The 18,025-nt window shown below is 43.3% G+C and overlaps 1 protein-coding gene across 28 annotated transcripts in view; it reads left to right on the top strand.

The window, feature by feature from the left end:
- The first annotated feature begins 12,976 nt into the window (after positions 1–12,976).
- The window catches only part of trdn (triadin), a 60,270-nt gene continuing 55,221 nt past the window's right edge, over positions 12,977–18,025 (top strand). For 19 of the 28 annotated variants that reach the window (XM_080832819.1, XM_080832818.1, XM_080832816.1 and 16 more), the window contains exons 1-3: positions 12,978–13,467; positions 16,141–16,353; positions 17,628–17,666. In XM_080832819.1, the coding sequence (XP_080688945.1) occupies positions 13,452–13,467; positions 16,141–16,353; positions 17,628–17,666 (268 nt within the window). In that variant the 5' untranslated portion in view covers positions 12,978–13,451. Of the gene's footprint in view, positions 13,468–16,140; positions 16,354–17,627; positions 17,667–18,025 lie in introns of all 28 variants that reach the window. The other 9 variants (XM_080832820.1, XM_080832811.1, XM_080832803.1 and 6 more) reach the window with 3 other exon arrangements.

The following is an 18,025-nucleotide window of genomic DNA, read 5'->3' as shown; positions in this document are numbered from 1 at the left end:
TCAGCAGCTGATAAGATCAAGTCTTGGCAGTTCATTTTGGACATTTATTAACTGGTGCCTTTGGTGCCTAATGGTATAGAAATACATGGAAGAAATGGTCTGGTCTCTTCATGTAGACCACTTTATTCACAGGGAGCAGCTATGACTGGAATGTAGTAATGTGTCTCTTACAGGGACCCTTAGAGGCCTCTGCCCACTGACCATAACTCATAATGATCTATGGGTTGTCCAATCAACAAAGTTCAACCACCCATGCTAATGAAAAATATCACAGAGCCTATTTTGCCAGTGACAATGATACTTGAATACAACAACCATTTTGTGGCCAGCATTCAGTGGTGGGTCATGGTGCCAGGTTCAACATAAGCAGCCAAATATCTCTCCCTCCCTCCCTTTCTTTCTCTCTATCTCTCCCACTCTGTAAATCTCTCTCTGTCCCTCAATTCCTTTCTCTACCTCTCTCCCCCTCTGTAAGTCTCTCTCCCTCTCTGTCACCCTCCCTTTCTTTCTATCTCTCCCACTCTGTACTTTGCATTTCTATCATAGCCTTTAGTGTGATGGAGAGATTCTACTCACAACCGCACAACCCCAGGGCCTTTTGGGTGGGATCCCAGTTGAGTCACTATTGATATTCTCTTGGCTTTGAGGCTAGGCTCTCATGGATTGCGGCTGTGGATGCGACCTGCATGATCTAGATAATATCATCACAGCTGAATGGACCTTGAGTCCTCTCAAATTAATCCCACACTAATGTTCCTGTCATGAATCCCCCCGTGAATTAGCAGGAGAGGAGATGCTTTCCCCCCAACTTCTCTGTCCTCTTTTTTCCTCTCTTGCCTTGCCACGTAGCTGGGATGGATGCTGACGATGCCGTTGGTTTTGGCATAGGATTGGTGTATATTTTTTTTTATTAATGTCCGTATTCACTTGCCTGTATTGATTTATATCATAAGATTGATATAGACTATGTGTAAATACAGCTATACAGTGTAGTCAGCCAGACAGCTACAATAAATGAAATACAAAATATAAATGATGGTAGACATTTGTTTCAATGAGGTTTGTCACCATTAATGAAACGTATTGTGTTGCTTCAGTTTGCATAAAGTGTATGAACTGTTCAGGCTTGTGTTCAAGTTCTGATTGATAGATGCATGCAAATACCCCAGATGTTTGAGAAAATGAGATGTGAGTATTAGCCTGGATACCAGCCTGAACTCCGCCCACAAAATGTTTGGTCTGGGAGATTCAGTCTGGAATCGAGCTAGTTGGGAGAGATTTAACGTTTCAAAAAGGTTGAGAAAGCAATCTAAACCAATCAAATTGTAAGGGCGGGCTTTATACGTTGATGGACCGATATAGATAGAATATACCGGAATATACATCGAACAAAGATGGCGTCGTCTCTGGAGCTTAGTGGGACATATTTTATATGATTTAAGCTATCTACACGACTTTTTTATGTCTACATTGACTCGGTTAGTTGTGTATACGCAAAACGAGTGTTGCCGAGGATTTTAGGTCCTAACTAAAGCACTCTAGACCATTATTGATCGGTTATGCTAACGCGTTGGCCAAAAAAATCATTGAAACTAATGGTAGCTTCTAGCCTTGAGTGCTAATTAAGTAACGTGAGCAGGCATATCTCAGCAGATATTGACAGCGCATTCATTTTGAAAGAGGAACAGAGAAACGCGATCAAGGCATTTGTCGATTGAAAAGATGTTTTTGCCGTCCTTCCTACGGGATCAGGTAAAAGTTTAATCTGTCAGATGGTAATACTACGTTGCTCTGATTGGTTCTAGGTATCCAATTCAGCGAAGAGGAATTTTCTTTCCTGGTTCGTTGAAACACGCCCCATAATCACAGCCCAAGAGTTCGGTCTCAGACTCATATTCTGACTAGAATTATGAGTATGACATCGTCAGGCTATGTGAGTATAATACCGTCATAAAGTTTTTCGATCTCGCACCCGTAGATTGGAGAGAAGTTTATTTCCAAGGGCCATCAGGCTTTTAAATGGACAGTGATACAGTCTCACCATTGTACATGTTACAGTTTCATCTACTGTTTGCACTATCAGTAATATTGCACCACCTGATACCAGGCACACTTGATTTGTCTTTAGGTTAGTATAGGTATATTAGGTTAGTATAGGTTACTATATGTGTATTATATTTTAAGCAGATTGTTTTGTATATTAAGTAGATTTATTATATGTATATTATATGTGTAATTTATGTTCAGAGTACTTATATTTTATGTTATGTTATTTTATGTTATGCTATAGTAGGTTGTTATGCGGTGTCTTGTATTAAGAATTTCAGTGCCCAGTCTGACTCTGTGTTGTTCTGTGCATCTGACAAATAAAATACTTGAACTAGAACTTGAACTTGAACTATGTGGAGAGAGTAAGATGTGCCGGAGGCCGCAGGACATGGGTCGTACAGAGGGGATGTGGAACTGGCTACCATGGTGATGAGTTACTTTTCTATTATGGTCTGCCATTCCAACACACTGAAAGGAGAGTATAACAATGGAAATCAGAGACAACCATGAAAGGTGACCTCCATTAGTCTTAAAAACTATTTTAAAAAAAATCTTGAATGGCATTTGTTCATGTAAACATGACAACAAAACCATAAACAAACCATTATTTGTCGAAGTGTCTGATTCTCGGAGCAACATGCCCCTGTTGACCCCTGCTATTACAGTGTGATCTCATCAAACAATTGCTATGTGCTCCTGCCTGCTTTTGGCCCTCAGAGAGTTCAAATTCATATTTTTGTCTCTGCTGTGATTTTAGAGATTTGCCATGTGCGCACGTCTCCATGTTGTGCCTGTGTGAGCGGCACCGGTCCAGATGGCCACTTAAAGCTGACAGGCCTGAGATATGATGCAGGGTGACGTGGACGATCTTTTGGCAGCGGATTATCTTTCTCTGTCTGCACCCACCGAATGACCACAACAACAGCAACAACCAGCAACAGCAGTCAACAACAGACACTAACAAACAAAAAGACATCCAGAAAAGCGATGAACACGACAAGCTGTTCCTCAAAGGACCAGGAGTGTGTTTCCCAAAAACAGCATTGTGCAACTACAGAGAAAGAGAGAGTTCAAAACGATAGTCTCTTCATCATTAAACAGCGTTTGTTGCACAAAGTTTTTAGAAAAAGCAGCCCCGGTTTGTCACGATGTTAAAGGTACAGTCCCCGAATCTGGCAAAAAGTTGTTAATATTTTAGCTCAACAGCCAATCAAACACAGCCCTCTCTTTTGTGCTCCTGAAGCAATGTTGATTGTCTGGAATAATTTATGGCGAAATCTGAGCCACTTTGTTGTTGTTTTTTCAGAACTACAGATTGTCAGCAAGATTAAAGTGAGGAGAATTTTGCTGAATTCAACAAGCAGTGTAATGGATTAAACCTTAGATACCTGTAACTCTTTTCTCCCTCTACAATGCCCCAGAGAGAGGCGTTTGTGCACTGCAGCAATGATAAGACTTTCCCTGCCTCACTTAGACCCCTTTCATCCATCCCAGACCCTCTAGTCCCACTGTGGCCCTTCTCCAGTCAGTACAGTAGTTATTGCACTGCAGGCTCTGCTGTCCTTTTCACTATTAATGACTACATCAGCACTCTGTGTAAATTAGAAGTGCAGATGCAGTTTTAAACATTCACCCAGCCACTCCCCCATACCGTTTCAATTTGTAGCTTCAACATTGTACTGAGCTCAGGTCTTTTGGCTGTGAGTAAGCTGAACAGTGAGTTTCTTCACTTTGCAGTAGGCCTACAGAGCCTCCGTTAAGGGTGTTTGTTTCCTCAACGGCATTTCTGGGCCCAAAGAAACGCTAACGAAGGATTATTGAGAGTTGTGCTTTTTTGGTTTGATGCCAGGTGAGTAATGCTAGAGTTTTGACATCTCCTTTTTTATGGTTCTGCCTTTGACCCGTTGCCGGGGGAACGTGGAGCGAATTAGAGAGCTTTAATTGTCTTCAAGAGGCTAACAGAGGAGTCAATACTGTTGTTCTGGTGATAAAACATCGGGAATGTAATGAAATGGCTTGTTTAGGTTGACAGCCTGGTGTATCTAATATTTTTTCCAACAGTTAAGTTGGTGTGTGTGTGCACACATTTGAGTGTGTGTGTGTGTGTGTGTGTGTGTGTGTGTGTGTGTGTGTGTGTGTGTGTGTGTGTGTCAGTGTTTAGTGTGTGAGAGATTCATTATCTCACAATGCAGACATTTCATTCAAGGCTCTCTCCCACTCATTTGTTTATCGCAACTAGTTTGTTTTGAAATGAATCTCGGCTTCGGAGTGACACGTGATTCATAACTCATTGTGCCACTGCCTCCTATAGGTAGAAGTAGAGTGCTCACAAACACACACACAAACACACACACACACACACACACACACACACACACACACACACACACACACACACACACACACACACACACACACACACACAGACACACACACACACACACACACACACACACACACACACACACACACACACACACACACACAGGGGACTGGGACAAAAAAATCGGCCCGGGCATTTTGAACCAGACGGGCCACTAAATTCGATAACACACATTTTTAGTCTTTTTGGTCTCTCGAATGTCTACACCAACCAGGCTTTTAGCTAGCAGGGCGACTGCCCTATAGTCTACTAAAAATTAAGAAGAAATGGGACGCCCTACTTTTAGGCAGGACGGCCTAAAGACGCCCTATTTTTCTCCCGTTTTACCTGTTAACTTCGCTGAATGTGATCAAAATTCACCGTTTCATTGCTTAGCGAAGTCTAGAATCATACATGCCCAATTAGAAAATAGCGTTGCTGTATTCCCGCTACAACAACGTTACATCATGATTCCAACGAAACATTGATTCATGGGCTCGCAGAAGCAGAAGACAGCTGTCTCACCGCACGTCACTGAACCTACTACTTTATGAGTTCAAGAGTTTGTGTGTTAAGGTGGTGGTCTTAATTAATCTAAATTCAATACAATACAATATACAAGCTTTGTTCAGAATACGGAGGTCTAAGATCGGTCAATATTTTCCTTCCTTTTTTGGAACCAGAAAATAGCGACTGAAGAACCCCCTGTTCTCGTCTCCGAGAGGTACAGACTGTATTGCTCCCTTTCCTAGAAGGGAGTCTATTTCCTCCTGTAGGAAACGCGCTTGATGAGGTGGCACTAACGTTTGAACCACGCCCCTGAACTTCGGGAGGGGCAAACTGGAGCGTATAACGGGCTATCATAATTCGGTAGCCTATCTGGACAAATTGGCATATTTTCAGAATACCAGGGTTTGGGAATACTGGGCTTTCGGAACATTGACATGGCACCGCGCACCAATAGGCTAACGGGCTAGCCCACCACTCAAACACACAACATAGAGTGTAGGCTAACGGCTGGCTGTTTCAGAGTAGAGTAGGCTGAGGGCTAGCAACAGCTACAGACTTGTCTTGTATTTACAATGCAAACGAACTTGGCCATAGAACCAGGGGCGGACCGGACGAACGGGCAAATCGGGCAGTTGCCCAGGGCCTCGGCCACCAGGGGGGCCTTGTCGTATTTCCGATTTTTTATTATTTTTGCTAATGAAAATAAATCACTTGGCATTGCAAAATAATGACAATTCATAATAAGCATGAAAAACTATTATTTTCTTTTCAGTATCAGCTTGAAATGTATCGTAATTCCATCATGGAACAAATTATTCCAGGTCACGTGACTTTTCTGTCACTGACAATTTTTCGTGTGGTGACATGTGTGGTCGCAAAGTTAAGCGTGAAACGTCTTTTTATTTAAGTGGCAGCGAGAAAAGAAAGAGGAAAGGGCAGGATGAGAAGTTCAGGGAGAAATTACCTAAGGTAACACACAATGTCCTATCAAGGAATTCCTCCGTGGAAGTGGAAGAAATATCTGATAATGTGTCGAGTTCATCTGATAAAGTGCGGCTAAGCCAAGTTTAGCGATTGCTAGCAGCAGCAGCAGCAGACAAACAGCTTGCAGTGACACCAACTAGCTCTGCCTGCTTTGCTTCTACAAACGGTGATCATGTACCACAGCTGCCCATATCCGAGACACTGTCACACCCGCACTGACGACGACAAGCATGATACTGCCATGGTCATGAACACAGCTCAAGCACAGCTGGCTGATAACGACAGCGGTGATGTCAACAATGTGAGTACATCAATGGTGGAGATACATTGTCTGGGAATTCCCCGCCCCTTCACTGCATTTCATTTGCTCAGTTGGTCTGGCAAACTACTCAACAGCGGTCCACTTCAGTCACGTAATTGGACACGCCTTTAACCAATCAGACCAACGATACCATTCAACGATACAAGATCGGTGATAAAGCAAACACATATTTTTTCTGTATGAATTGTTCCAGGGCAAGTTTCTGTTCTGTTTTCAAAGAAAACTTGCCTTATCGAAGTTTTGCTGTGCTTCGGCGGCCACCATGTCCAATGTTTAAAAACTCTCCGTGCAGTAGATTTTGTTACGTAGCCATGGTTAGTTCAAATCCGCCAATGGCGCGCCAGGTAGCCAAAAGCCAGTTTGTGATTGGCTCCAAGGATCCTGGAGATCTTGAAATTAACTGCTATCCAAAGTTTGCCAGACCCACTTCAGAGGCAAAATCAAATTGGCCGGAAGAAGAGGGGCGGGACTTCCCAGACTAGGAGATACAGTGATTAGTGAAGACCCCTATGGCGTGATAACAGATAGGGCCTAAAAAAAAAATTGTTTTGGTTCCGGTTTCCGACCGACCCTGTCAATTTATGTGCGACCCAAATTATTTTATGAGCTTGGGGAAGAAAAAAAAAAACACAAATACATTTATTTTTTAGGCAGACTATAATTACGTTTTTGTACAGCACCTCTTCAGCCTGTACAAGGATGAGCGCATTCTCTCGTAAAAACAACAACGTGAGATCTGCACGCAGACGACTGGATCGGTAGCGCTTGTTATATGGTTGCTGGAGAAAGATGGATATAAGCGTGGTCTCCATTGTTTGCCCATGCAATAGCGTGACACATTTTTTTTGTTAGATTGGGTATGAAATCTACCAAAGCGGTATTCTTTATCTCCCTTTAATGTGCATTCATCAATTTCCATTACATGACGATGCATGTGATCGTATATGTGTGTCTGCAATGAGAATAGGGACTAATTAGCACTGCACTGAATTACTTTAACATGAGTTATTGCTAAACGATAACAATTATTACACAACTAATATTACTCGATACATAGAATAGTGGACATTACACTAGGCAACATGAATCTCATTCATAGCTCATCCAGCAGGACGAACCCATCTTTATTACAGCGAATCAACATCAGAACATAACTAAATCTCCGCTTAGCTTGCTAACTGCTACTAATAGCAACGTGCACTCATAATACACTACCTATCACAGTCGTAACTTCATGAAACCCTTACTTTCATTATGTACGCACACAATGCCTCACAATGATGATTTAAGCATTCAGCTCATTGAGGGTGACAGTCACTCATTTCGTTTAGTCACGCACTCCAAACACACATCGTATTTCTCACGCTGAAAAAAAAACAACTCTAGTAGGCTGTTTAATGTGCCGCAGCGCTCAAACATGACCTAGCCGCGCTGACCTCACCATGGAGGAATCAAGCACGTCTCCCCAAACCCCCTCGAGTTCTGCCGTGAGGTCGGAATAGCCAATCAGAAAAAATATGTATCTTTTGTATCTGGGTAAGATTTATTCCAGCAACCAATGGAAATAAAGCATCCTGGAATGACTTGACTGCAGTTAGAGAATATTTCCCAGATAATTAGCAACAGTTTTTAATGAGTGTTTGTAGCCAACACAGTTTTAGGCTACAGCCTGCCTTTTTACTATAGCTTTGACTATATATATAGACTAGCTTTGAATATAGCCTATAATTCGAACGAATATTAGGCAGCCCTTAATATTCAATGATGTTATTGTCATTATTTTTTGTAAATGTGTTTGCTTGAACAGTCTATTCAGATTCCAAGGTTTCTTAACACCTGGGGAAGTTGTGAATTGCGAGCTCATTAGTCATACTAGCATAAATATCCTGGCCATGGTTGCATTAATCATTGCATCTGTCTTTCAAAGATGTCAGGTAAAAAACAAATGAGCATACACATTAGGGGAGGAGATGGTGGAAGAGGAAGAAACAGTGCAGGTGGAGGAGAAAGAGACAGTGCAGGTGGAGGAGAAGGAGACTGCAGGTGGTGGAGGAGGAGATGGTGGATGAGATGGTGGAAGAAACAGTGAAGGAGATGGCTAGAACAAAAGGGAGAAAAGTCCAGGAGCAGCCACCTACAAGACCTCTTTTGATAGTGAAGTGAATGGACCTCTAAATGGCCATTTATTACTGTAGGAAGCTCCAGCTCATAATAGTGGTGCTCTATCTGCCGCCAAGAGAACTCCTGTGCCCATCAAGGTGTGTGGGATGTCATAATTCTCTCTCTCTCTCTCAAATCGAATACATACTTTGAAATTGGTCGAATTGTCAGTGCAATGTGTCAAATCTTTTCTGCAAGTCTGAGCAATTATTATTAACAACAACAAAACACTAATAATAATATGGGGGGGGGGGGGGGGGGGTCTGTGGGCATACAGCAGGGGCGGAGCGGGTGGAATACGGCGGGCCGGGGCGTGGTCGGGGGAATATGTCACTCTTGCCTGTCTTCAAAACTTGAGAGCCCTGTATAAGGCACATAGTAGCTATGGTCAACTACTTTGCCACTGAATTGGACGAACTTGTCATGATTCACTGAAAACTTAACTGAGCAGACTGGCAATGTCGCTATCAACAGAGTTTTTCATACAGTTAACGTGCGGGAAGGCATTTTACGGCTGGTCTCTTGATTCTCCGCCATCTGCCAAATGTGTGTGTGTGTGTGTAACATGCTGGGAGTATCCATTGCTGCTGTTAAAAAAAAAAAAAATCTACCTATCACTCGCTGCCACTGGAAAAATAAAATAAAAAAATTAAATAAAATAAATTCCCTACCTACCCATGACCTCAACTGACAACCAACAGGAACCAAACTTTTTTTTTTTTAGGCCTAGAGAGAGAATTAAAATGGTTAAAACAGGACCTGTACAAATTTGGAAGTTTCAGTTGAAAACATTCAGAAACAGAACTATAAAGCATTAATCAAATGTAACACGTAACATTGTTTTGATTAAGAAATAAAAAAGTTACACTACTAAAACACTGCACTCAAAACCTCATAATTAAAATAATTCACAACTGTTTAATTGTCATGTAAAAGTCATGTACTCACAATAAATGTCAGTTCCACATAACATTAAAACGGCCTCCAATTTGCTAGAACCGCCCCTGCATAGAACATAGGTCCTAAGTCTAACATATTTTAGAGACGTTTTAATTCATGATCAGTAAGCTTACCGTAGGTCGTTGTATCGTATCTCCCTGGCTGTCGCCACCAGCATCACTGTCATCCACGGGAGCTGATGATGGCCCTTCCGTGGCAAACATTTCCGATATTTTGGCATATTTGGCAGCGTTGGCTTGAAGAAGAGCAAGCCTCTTCTTATCTCGCAGTTTCTCTGCACCCCCTTTTCGCTTTCTCTCCATTTTGGACTGGAGGATTCTACCGAAACGTGCGTTTCTGTGCACCGACCAAGCTAATGGTAGAAGGTGTTTGATGATATGATTGGACGAGCGCCTAGTCAATAAAGAAGACAGCCAATGGGCCGCAGACTAGCGTGCGCGTGTCAAGCATGTCAAGGCCATGGGCCACGCTGAGTTTGTTTACCGTCCTAATGCATTATGTAGGCAGGTCCAAATTGAAAGGGGTTGGTGTTGGGTCAGCCCAGGGGATGTGATTGGGCCAGCCCGGTGTCAATAGGGCCGCTCATGAACTACTTTCGTGGGCCAGCTGGTCAGACCATTATATGGGGAAAAAAATAAAAAATAAAAATTCGGGACTGTCGGCCCATATTGCACGCCGGCCCAGCGGGCAAACGCCCGGTAAGCCCGACGGCCAGTCCGTCCCTGCACACACACACACACACACACACTCACCGTTGTAGTTCCTGAAGCAGTGTCTGCTTGTCTTTGCCTGAAATGTGCACAAACTCAGGCAGTCAATCACACCTATCAAACCTTTCTCACTGCTGTCAGCTGCTGCACACTACATAAGAAAGGACGTTCAAAAACTACTCAGCAAAACTTTTTAGCTAAGGTTAGCCTGACCTCAAGGAGCCTTTGTATATAACTATAAACCTAGTCACACTTGACAGATTTTATGTGCTGACTCATTTATCTGAGTAGGCAAGGATGGTGACAGAATTTGAACGTTGCTAATAATCAAGCATGCGGATCGTCTTTGCTAAACACTGTAGGACTACTGTTGTCCTCATTATTACACCTCGCGTTTAGTGTGCGTTTAAATGTGCGTTTTAGGCTAAAAAGGCTTAAAAGGAAACAATTAGATTAGAATAGATTCAATTAGATACAATTTTATTGTCAATGTGCAGAGTGCAGGTACAAAGCCAATGAAATGCAGTAAGCATCTGAACAGAAGCGCAAAAAAGTATTATTTCAGGTAGGTAGGTGCAGGTAGAAGAAAGTACTAATATCTGTGTAGGTGTCAACAAAAAAGTAAGACAAACAAAATGGAAATATAAAATCATTTAAATCAGAAGCATCTGTATTCATTATGTAAGTCATCTCACACTAACCCCCCTCCTGTTCCTTCCGCGCGAGGTCAGAGTTGGCATCCTCCTTTCCATCTCAGTCTGCTCGCCACGCTCTAATCATCTGTGATTGAGCCCTCAGGTGGAATGGCAGAGCCCAAACCAGGACAGCCTATGCCTGCATCCACTGTCAGTCTCGATCGGCAGCGTGCTAGCATACACAAACACATGCAATACACACACACACACACACACACGCACACACACACAGACACACATTATCTATACACAAACACTACATCTGCATATGTGACAATGGACACGCAGTCACAGGCACGCAAACACACACACACACACAAACCTTCAACTTGCACATACATAACAGTGCACAGCAAGAACCGGCGCACAAAATGCACATACAGAGACACACAAATACTCACATAAACAGAGAAAATGCATTGCATCGCAGTGCCCGTCATTCTTCTCCATGATTGCATCTGATTTCATCACTTTCTCTCTGCCTCATCCCAAAAACCTGCGAAGAACGACAGCTTGCTGCCGGATGATCTCTTCAGGCCAAGCAGTGATAGATATGAAAGACATGGGGCGTAGGCCTTTTTATTTTGCTTGGTGGCGAAGTATTGCTCTGGATCACATTGACGTTTGTTGTTGTCATCATAGATTGAACTTCATCAAATCGTGTTTATGTTTACCTGTTTACCATCACAGTGTCACGATTATGTGGAGGTTATTACAAAAAAGAGAGATTTTTCTATGCATAATATACCTTTTTCCGTTTTGCTAATGCAGATGTGTCACCGTCGTCTCAAAGCTGTTTTTATTTGGTTTGTTAGAAGAGGCAGCTTTGTTTTGCTTTGTGAAGGTGTCACGGCTCTGTGTGGTGTGCAGCGCACCGCTTTGCGTGTTGTTGCCAAAGTGCTGCTATGTAATTATACACTTGCATGTGCCAGAACTTAGACTTGAGCTTGTATTCTTGGATTCCTATTCTCTGACTGGAGTTCTTCAGAATCCTTGTCTGAACCATGTGTGGAGAAAAATAACGTATTTTGCAAAAGGAATAAGGTTTGATATTGAAAGACCTGATTATTGTCCTGATCTGGCCCTGATCTGGCTCAGATGTGGCTTCTGTCAGGGCCAGCTCAGTTCTAGATTTGGCTGCTTTCTAGGGCCCTGTAACAGCTGAAGTGGTGAGTCCTCTGATTAAATATACTTGACGGAATTGCTTCACTCGAGAATCACACCGTAGCAGCGTGACCAATTTTGGTCAAAGTTGGTTTACCGCTGCCAAATGTTTCATTCTCCTCTCCAAAATATGCAAAATACTACATTTACAAATGTGAGGAATTTCACAAACCTTATTCATCCTAGATTGACAAAACCCTGTTGTTAGCAGCTCAGAGAGATATTTTCTTTTCTTTTCATTTTGCATATGTGCATTATTTTTTCTTCTCTGTGCTGTAGTCAGTGAGATGGCAAAAGCAGTGGAGCAATGAGTCAGTTTGCCCCATCATATTTTCTCCTGTACTTCAGTAGCTAAGGAATAGTAAGACCAAAGAGAATGTGTACATAGCTGGTACAAACCAGACACAGAACATTAGCAGAATCCACTGATTTATAATAAAAGCTCATATTTTAAACATAGATCAGTAAACCAAGAAGGGGAAAATAGAATGTGGCTACGCTTAACAGTAGAAGCCTGGTATGACGGCTGAAACATTATACTTTTATCGTTATAAATGTTCAAGTGCTTTCTGCATTATGAAAGGAGTGCTGTTTTCAAGTATCCCAGATCAGTGTACTGCACTCCAAGTGCATTCTTTGGCTCTTTTAAAACGGCCAGAGCACCATCACGTTTTCAGACACAGTTAGGACCTACCCTCCATCTTTAGTGATTGGCACTATTCTCCAGGCCTGAATGGCACTGGGCTGTTGGGCTGTGAGCACGTACTGTAAATACACCATCGGGCCCCTGGTGTCCTGTCACGGACCCCTCACCCCTGATGCTCTGACGCCCTCCATGCCAGCCCTCTCTGCCCACCCAGACTCCCGCCGACAGAAGGACCCCCCCCCCCCCCCCCCCAGATATCAGGTCCCACCCCTTACCTTAAAAGGCAAGGTAGAATGCAGCTGGCTGGGAGTGCAACCAGAAGCTCTAAGAATAACAAGTCCAGGCTCCAGTTAAGGGATAAGGTTACCTCCAACCATCCCCCCCCACCCTGTTGGATCCCATGGTTCCTGTCCTACTGAAGGTGATTTTGGCTGAATCTGCTTCACCACCCACCCAAACACCCACCCTCCAGCCCCTGCCTGGCCCCAGCACTGAATTTCTCCCTACCCAAGCTCGTGATAGTAGGCGCCCCACCTGGAAGCGCAACCGTTCAGCCCCTCAGCAGCAACGCTCACCATCCCTGGAGCCTCCCGGCTCTGTGCCCTAAGCTGACTTGCTTTTTTGTACTTTTTTAATCTTCTGAACTGGACTGAAATTAGGACAAGGGCACGCAACAGGTGTGGAACTCACGCTCTCTCTCTTGCTGCGGCGCTTCCTTGTGGAGGGCTCACTTCTTGCTCTGGACCTTTAGCTTGAAGCAGGACTGGACAGGGAATAGGCAAAGAAAAGCCACAACATTTTTTTTTATTATTATTTTTTTTTGTGGCGTGACCATATTCTCTGACAAAAAGGGGACTATTTCATAAACTTGAGGTCCCAAAAACCCACCATGGCGGAGGCTGAAGGTAATGTTCCCTCATTTTGTAAATAAGCAACTGTAAGTTTGCTCGCCTTTCTACTATGATTTATGATCTACTATCCATTATCTACTGCAGAAATGGATTGGATTCTTTCTACAAGAATGTGGCAAATGTTGGATTGTACTGTACTGATCGAACCACAACATTCTGCCTCTTAGACTTGGGAGGAACTCTTAGTGGGAGAATGTCACGATCGAAGGGAGCTAAAAATAGCGCGTATCATGTAGCCCTTTCAGCCACTTGTCTCTAGCGCCTGCAGGCATATTTATGACGTTAGCAGTGCTTTTTAAAGGATCTCAAGAAAACGCTCGCAATTGAATTAGATTTCAGCCAGATGGGAAAAGAGCGAGAGGGAGAGAGAAGAGATCAAGAGAGAGAGGAAAAAAGAGAGAGAGACTCTTTTTTTGACTTTTCCAACTTCCAGTTTGATTTTTCCATCTGCGTAGTGTGTAAATAGGGTTCAGAACATGTCACTAGGAGGGAGGGCGTGAAAAGAGGGAGCGCATTAGCATGCCAGAACCACTCCTCATCCCACATTCAGTCGATTACCATCACAAAAAGTCTTAAAAGGCTCGACTGCACTCATGGCTCACTATGACTATCAAAGCCAGGGGGAATGTTTCCAGTTTGATCCCAATGTTTTGGACAAAGTGCATCCTCTTGAGTCTGTGGTAGTGGTAGTATAGGTAGTATAGGTATGGTAGCAATATGCACAAAAAAAAAGAAAGTTGCTGTTGCACCGGCAAAACATACCAATGCTATCAACTGGCCAAAGAAAAAAAATCCATACAGCTCACAATTACAATTTAAAAAGCTTAAACCACAGACGTTGAACAAGTCTGTATTCATAGATCGCTTCAGGGGTACGATAACTGATCTGAGATCAGATTGATTTCCATCAATTCTTAATAAACAACTTTTAAAAAAGAGACGAGATACTGATCCCAGGCTTGCAATCTAAGAAGAGCTAAGCTAAGAGGTACTGCTATTTTTGTCTGCGCTTTGTCGCTCTGTCAGGGGGAGGCATGCCATGATGACAGTCTACTGTGTTGTTAGTGATGAGTCCCAGCACTTGTCTACCCCCACCACACCCATCACAAGAGCAGCAACAACATGCCTCTACTCCAGAGCTGTAGAATGCCTGACATGCACTAGTTTAGTCTCTATTTAAGAAAATGACAAAGCAGCGTGAAAGCACAGAGTTGCCTTATCAGGAAGTCAAAGGGAGCTTAAGCACTGATTGACGTCCATGGCACATGTAAATACACACACACACACACACACACACACACACACACACACACACACACACACACACACACACACACACACACACACACACACACAATAGTGGTGTTTTTGACTGAAGGAGGTGGGGAGAAAACCCAGTATATTGTGTGTGTGTGTGTGTGTGTGTGTGTGTGTGTGTGTGTGTGTGTGTGTGTGTGTGATCTCAGCTCTTTGAGTCAGCATTAAAATGAGTCCTCATAATCCCCAGTCTGACAAGAGAGCATAGCCTGAGGGGTCCTAACAGGTGGTGGTAGCTGACAGCCTCATTCCCACCCACACACACACAGACACCCTCACACACACACACTCATTTACACAAATACATCAACATACAGTATACTAATATATAAACACACAAATATACAATTACACAAGTACACAATCTCACCCAGATCTAAGGCACAAAGTTGGATGGTATTCAACATAGGCCAACATACAGACACACACGCACACTAATGTAAACCACACACACACACACACGCCAACCACACACACACAAGCCATACACATGACTCACACACAAACAAACACATACACACGGTATATGCAAGCTTTACAAACACACAATCATACAATAAAACACATGCAGACACATACAGCAGCCACAGCTATCTTTTGTTTCCCCAATGAGTCAGTTTCCACAGAGTATGGCGGCCTCCCTGCCATCACACCGAAGAAACCTTACACCTGCATGGCAATTGCCCGGCCAAGAATCAATCACCTCCTCTGGCCAAAGTCAGGCAGTTTTGGAAGGGATCGATAGGGAGGCTTGTAAAACGAACTCTGCAGATAAAGGTCTCATGTAGCCACTGTAAGGAATCATTGAACGCCAAATGAAACTGCACAGTCGCGAGGATTTGTATCCATTTAGAAAGGGATCTGACAGAATGCCCAGATCAATATCTAAATTTTTTTTTTTTTTAAACGGAAAGAAAAAGAAACATAACTTTATTTTTTGCAGTGGCTTTTGATAGCAGGGCTTGGTGAGTTTTTTTCTCTGTCTTTGCTGTCTGATGATATGAGATCTAAAGATGAGAGGAAAGTTAAGTTGAGAGAGAGGGAGAGGGAGACAAAGAGAGAGACAGAGCGAGAGAGCTTCTTGCCAAGTTTTTTCTTCTCTCATTTGTCCCAGACTTTTAAAGAGATCAAATTGTGTAACAGCCGTTCGGTTTGATTAACAGTGCCAAATAGCAAATGCAGATATAGTAAAAGATACAACTTACTGGGGGGGACTTTTGCTTGTTAAAGCTGAAATTGAGTACCCCATCTGAGGGGGTATTGACTATTCTTAGAGTAAAGATCTCTATTAGGTCTTACACTACCCACAATGCCAACTTCAAGCTTTATGTCTCATTTACACCCCCCCAGCTCGATACTCCTCCACAACCACCACAGTGATCGAGAGCAAAAATGGTGACGTCATGGGCTCGTCTGGCAAGGGGTCCAAACGCACCATGAGTGATGACCTTCACTCCACCTTCAGCTCCCCCATGGCCTGGGTCCTGATACTGGCTCTGGTGATCACCTGGTCTGGTGTGGCCATCATCATGTTCGACCTCCTGGACACCGACGGCCTGAAAGGTAGGTTGAGCTCCGGTTTCAGTTCACCTCTGGGGGCTGCAACTCTCTTGAGGGGGACATCTTTGGCAGTTTTGGTGTCTCCTCATGTTTTAGGTTAAGTCAGTACAAAACATGGGGAAGGGAAATAGTGCAGTGGTTTCCCTTGGGTTGGTGTGTGAAGCTGAATAGTCTTTTCCACCTAAGCTAGTCATCTGTCTTTTTTAATTTGGGGGTTGTCTACGGAGAATGAAAAATGGAGCCAACCAATAACAACCACCGTAGTTAATCCATGCCATCACGTAACCCATCACTGTGGCTTAAACCGGCTGTTGAGGTTTGGAGGAGGACTAGCGGGGCAATATGATGAAGCCCAGTGCTTGTTTACAGCTCAGCCTGCCTATCAGGAAAGTGACTATACTCTGTCCTGAGTGTGTGTGAGTGTGTGTCGGTCAGGGGGCTGTAGGGGCTTGTTGAGACTGAGACAGAGCTGATTGGCTGGTGCCTGATAGAGCTGTCAGTGACAGAGATAGATGAAGTGTGTTTTTTCACTGGGCACACAGCAGTTACATGCTTTCAGCTGGAGTGTACTGCAATGGCACTGCAGACTGTCACAGGTCTGCCAGTCCCTCAGACACTTCCTGGAAGCTTTACTGTGTGGATAAATGATGACAATGCATTGAAAACATGCATGGTGGTCAGTTTATGATGGGAGCAATAGATGGGTTAAGAAAAAGTGAAGTGTCAGATGTCATTTCGACTGGCTTTTGTGTTATAATGTGTATTTTTTGTGTACAGACTTTTGTGTTTTCATGAAATTGTCATTGTTTAGGTGGTAGTTATGTTGTATTGTCATGTCAACCATTTTACCTGTTCTTCACCCATCATCCCATTGATGTCACACTTTCACAAAAAAAGGTCCATTACCAAGGCCTGTCACACAGAACAGAACATTTTTGAAAGCATTTCAAAAAAGTGGAGACCTTTTTTTACCACCCACCTCTTCTTCTTATCCATCTAGATCCACACTGTATAGCATCTCCATCACTTAGACCTTTCTCATCACATCGCAAAATGGTGTTTTTCTTTACTCTCCACTGACCACAGTGGAAAAGTGGAAGAAAGAAACACACACCACACCATAATTCACCAACCACACTCAGAAACCCAGCCCACTCTCCCCCAACTAGCAGACACATTCCCACTATCTCATTCTAATGATTCTCCCTCCCTCCCTCCTCTTTTCTACCCTTGTCCATCCTCACCATCCTGCCATCCTGTGTTCACCCATTTAAAAGCCCATACATTATACTGTGAAGACCCCTGTATGCCTCCGGGTAAAGACTCTCTGCCTGCAGTGGACTGCCTCTGTGTCTTTTGTTTTTCCATCAATCAGTGTGTTTTCTGTATGCATGTGTTTGTGTGTGTTTTCTTTTTGTCAAACTGAATAATTGGGAATGTGCATGTCTGCCTGCTGCGGGTGCGACTGCCTCATGACTTAATGCGTAACTGGATTAGCTTACTTGCTAATCAGGTTGGGTAGCGCTTTCTGCAAGGGCTGCATCCAGAATTCTGTACAAATGAGAGGCAGTTTTCATGACAAAATGCAGCGTTAAGAATCACACCTCACTTGTGATTGTAATTACTTGCTATTGTCATTTTCAGCATTATCAGGACAAATGATAATCATTACTGG

Source organism: Sprattus sprattus (genome assembly GCF_963457725.1).
Source record: "Sprattus sprattus genome assembly, chromosome: 2".
NCBI lineage: Eukaryota > Metazoa > Chordata > Actinopteri > Clupeiformes > Clupeidae > Sprattus > Sprattus sprattus.
Note: the sequence above shows the minus strand (reverse complement) of the source record. Positions and strands in the feature narration are given on the sequence as shown.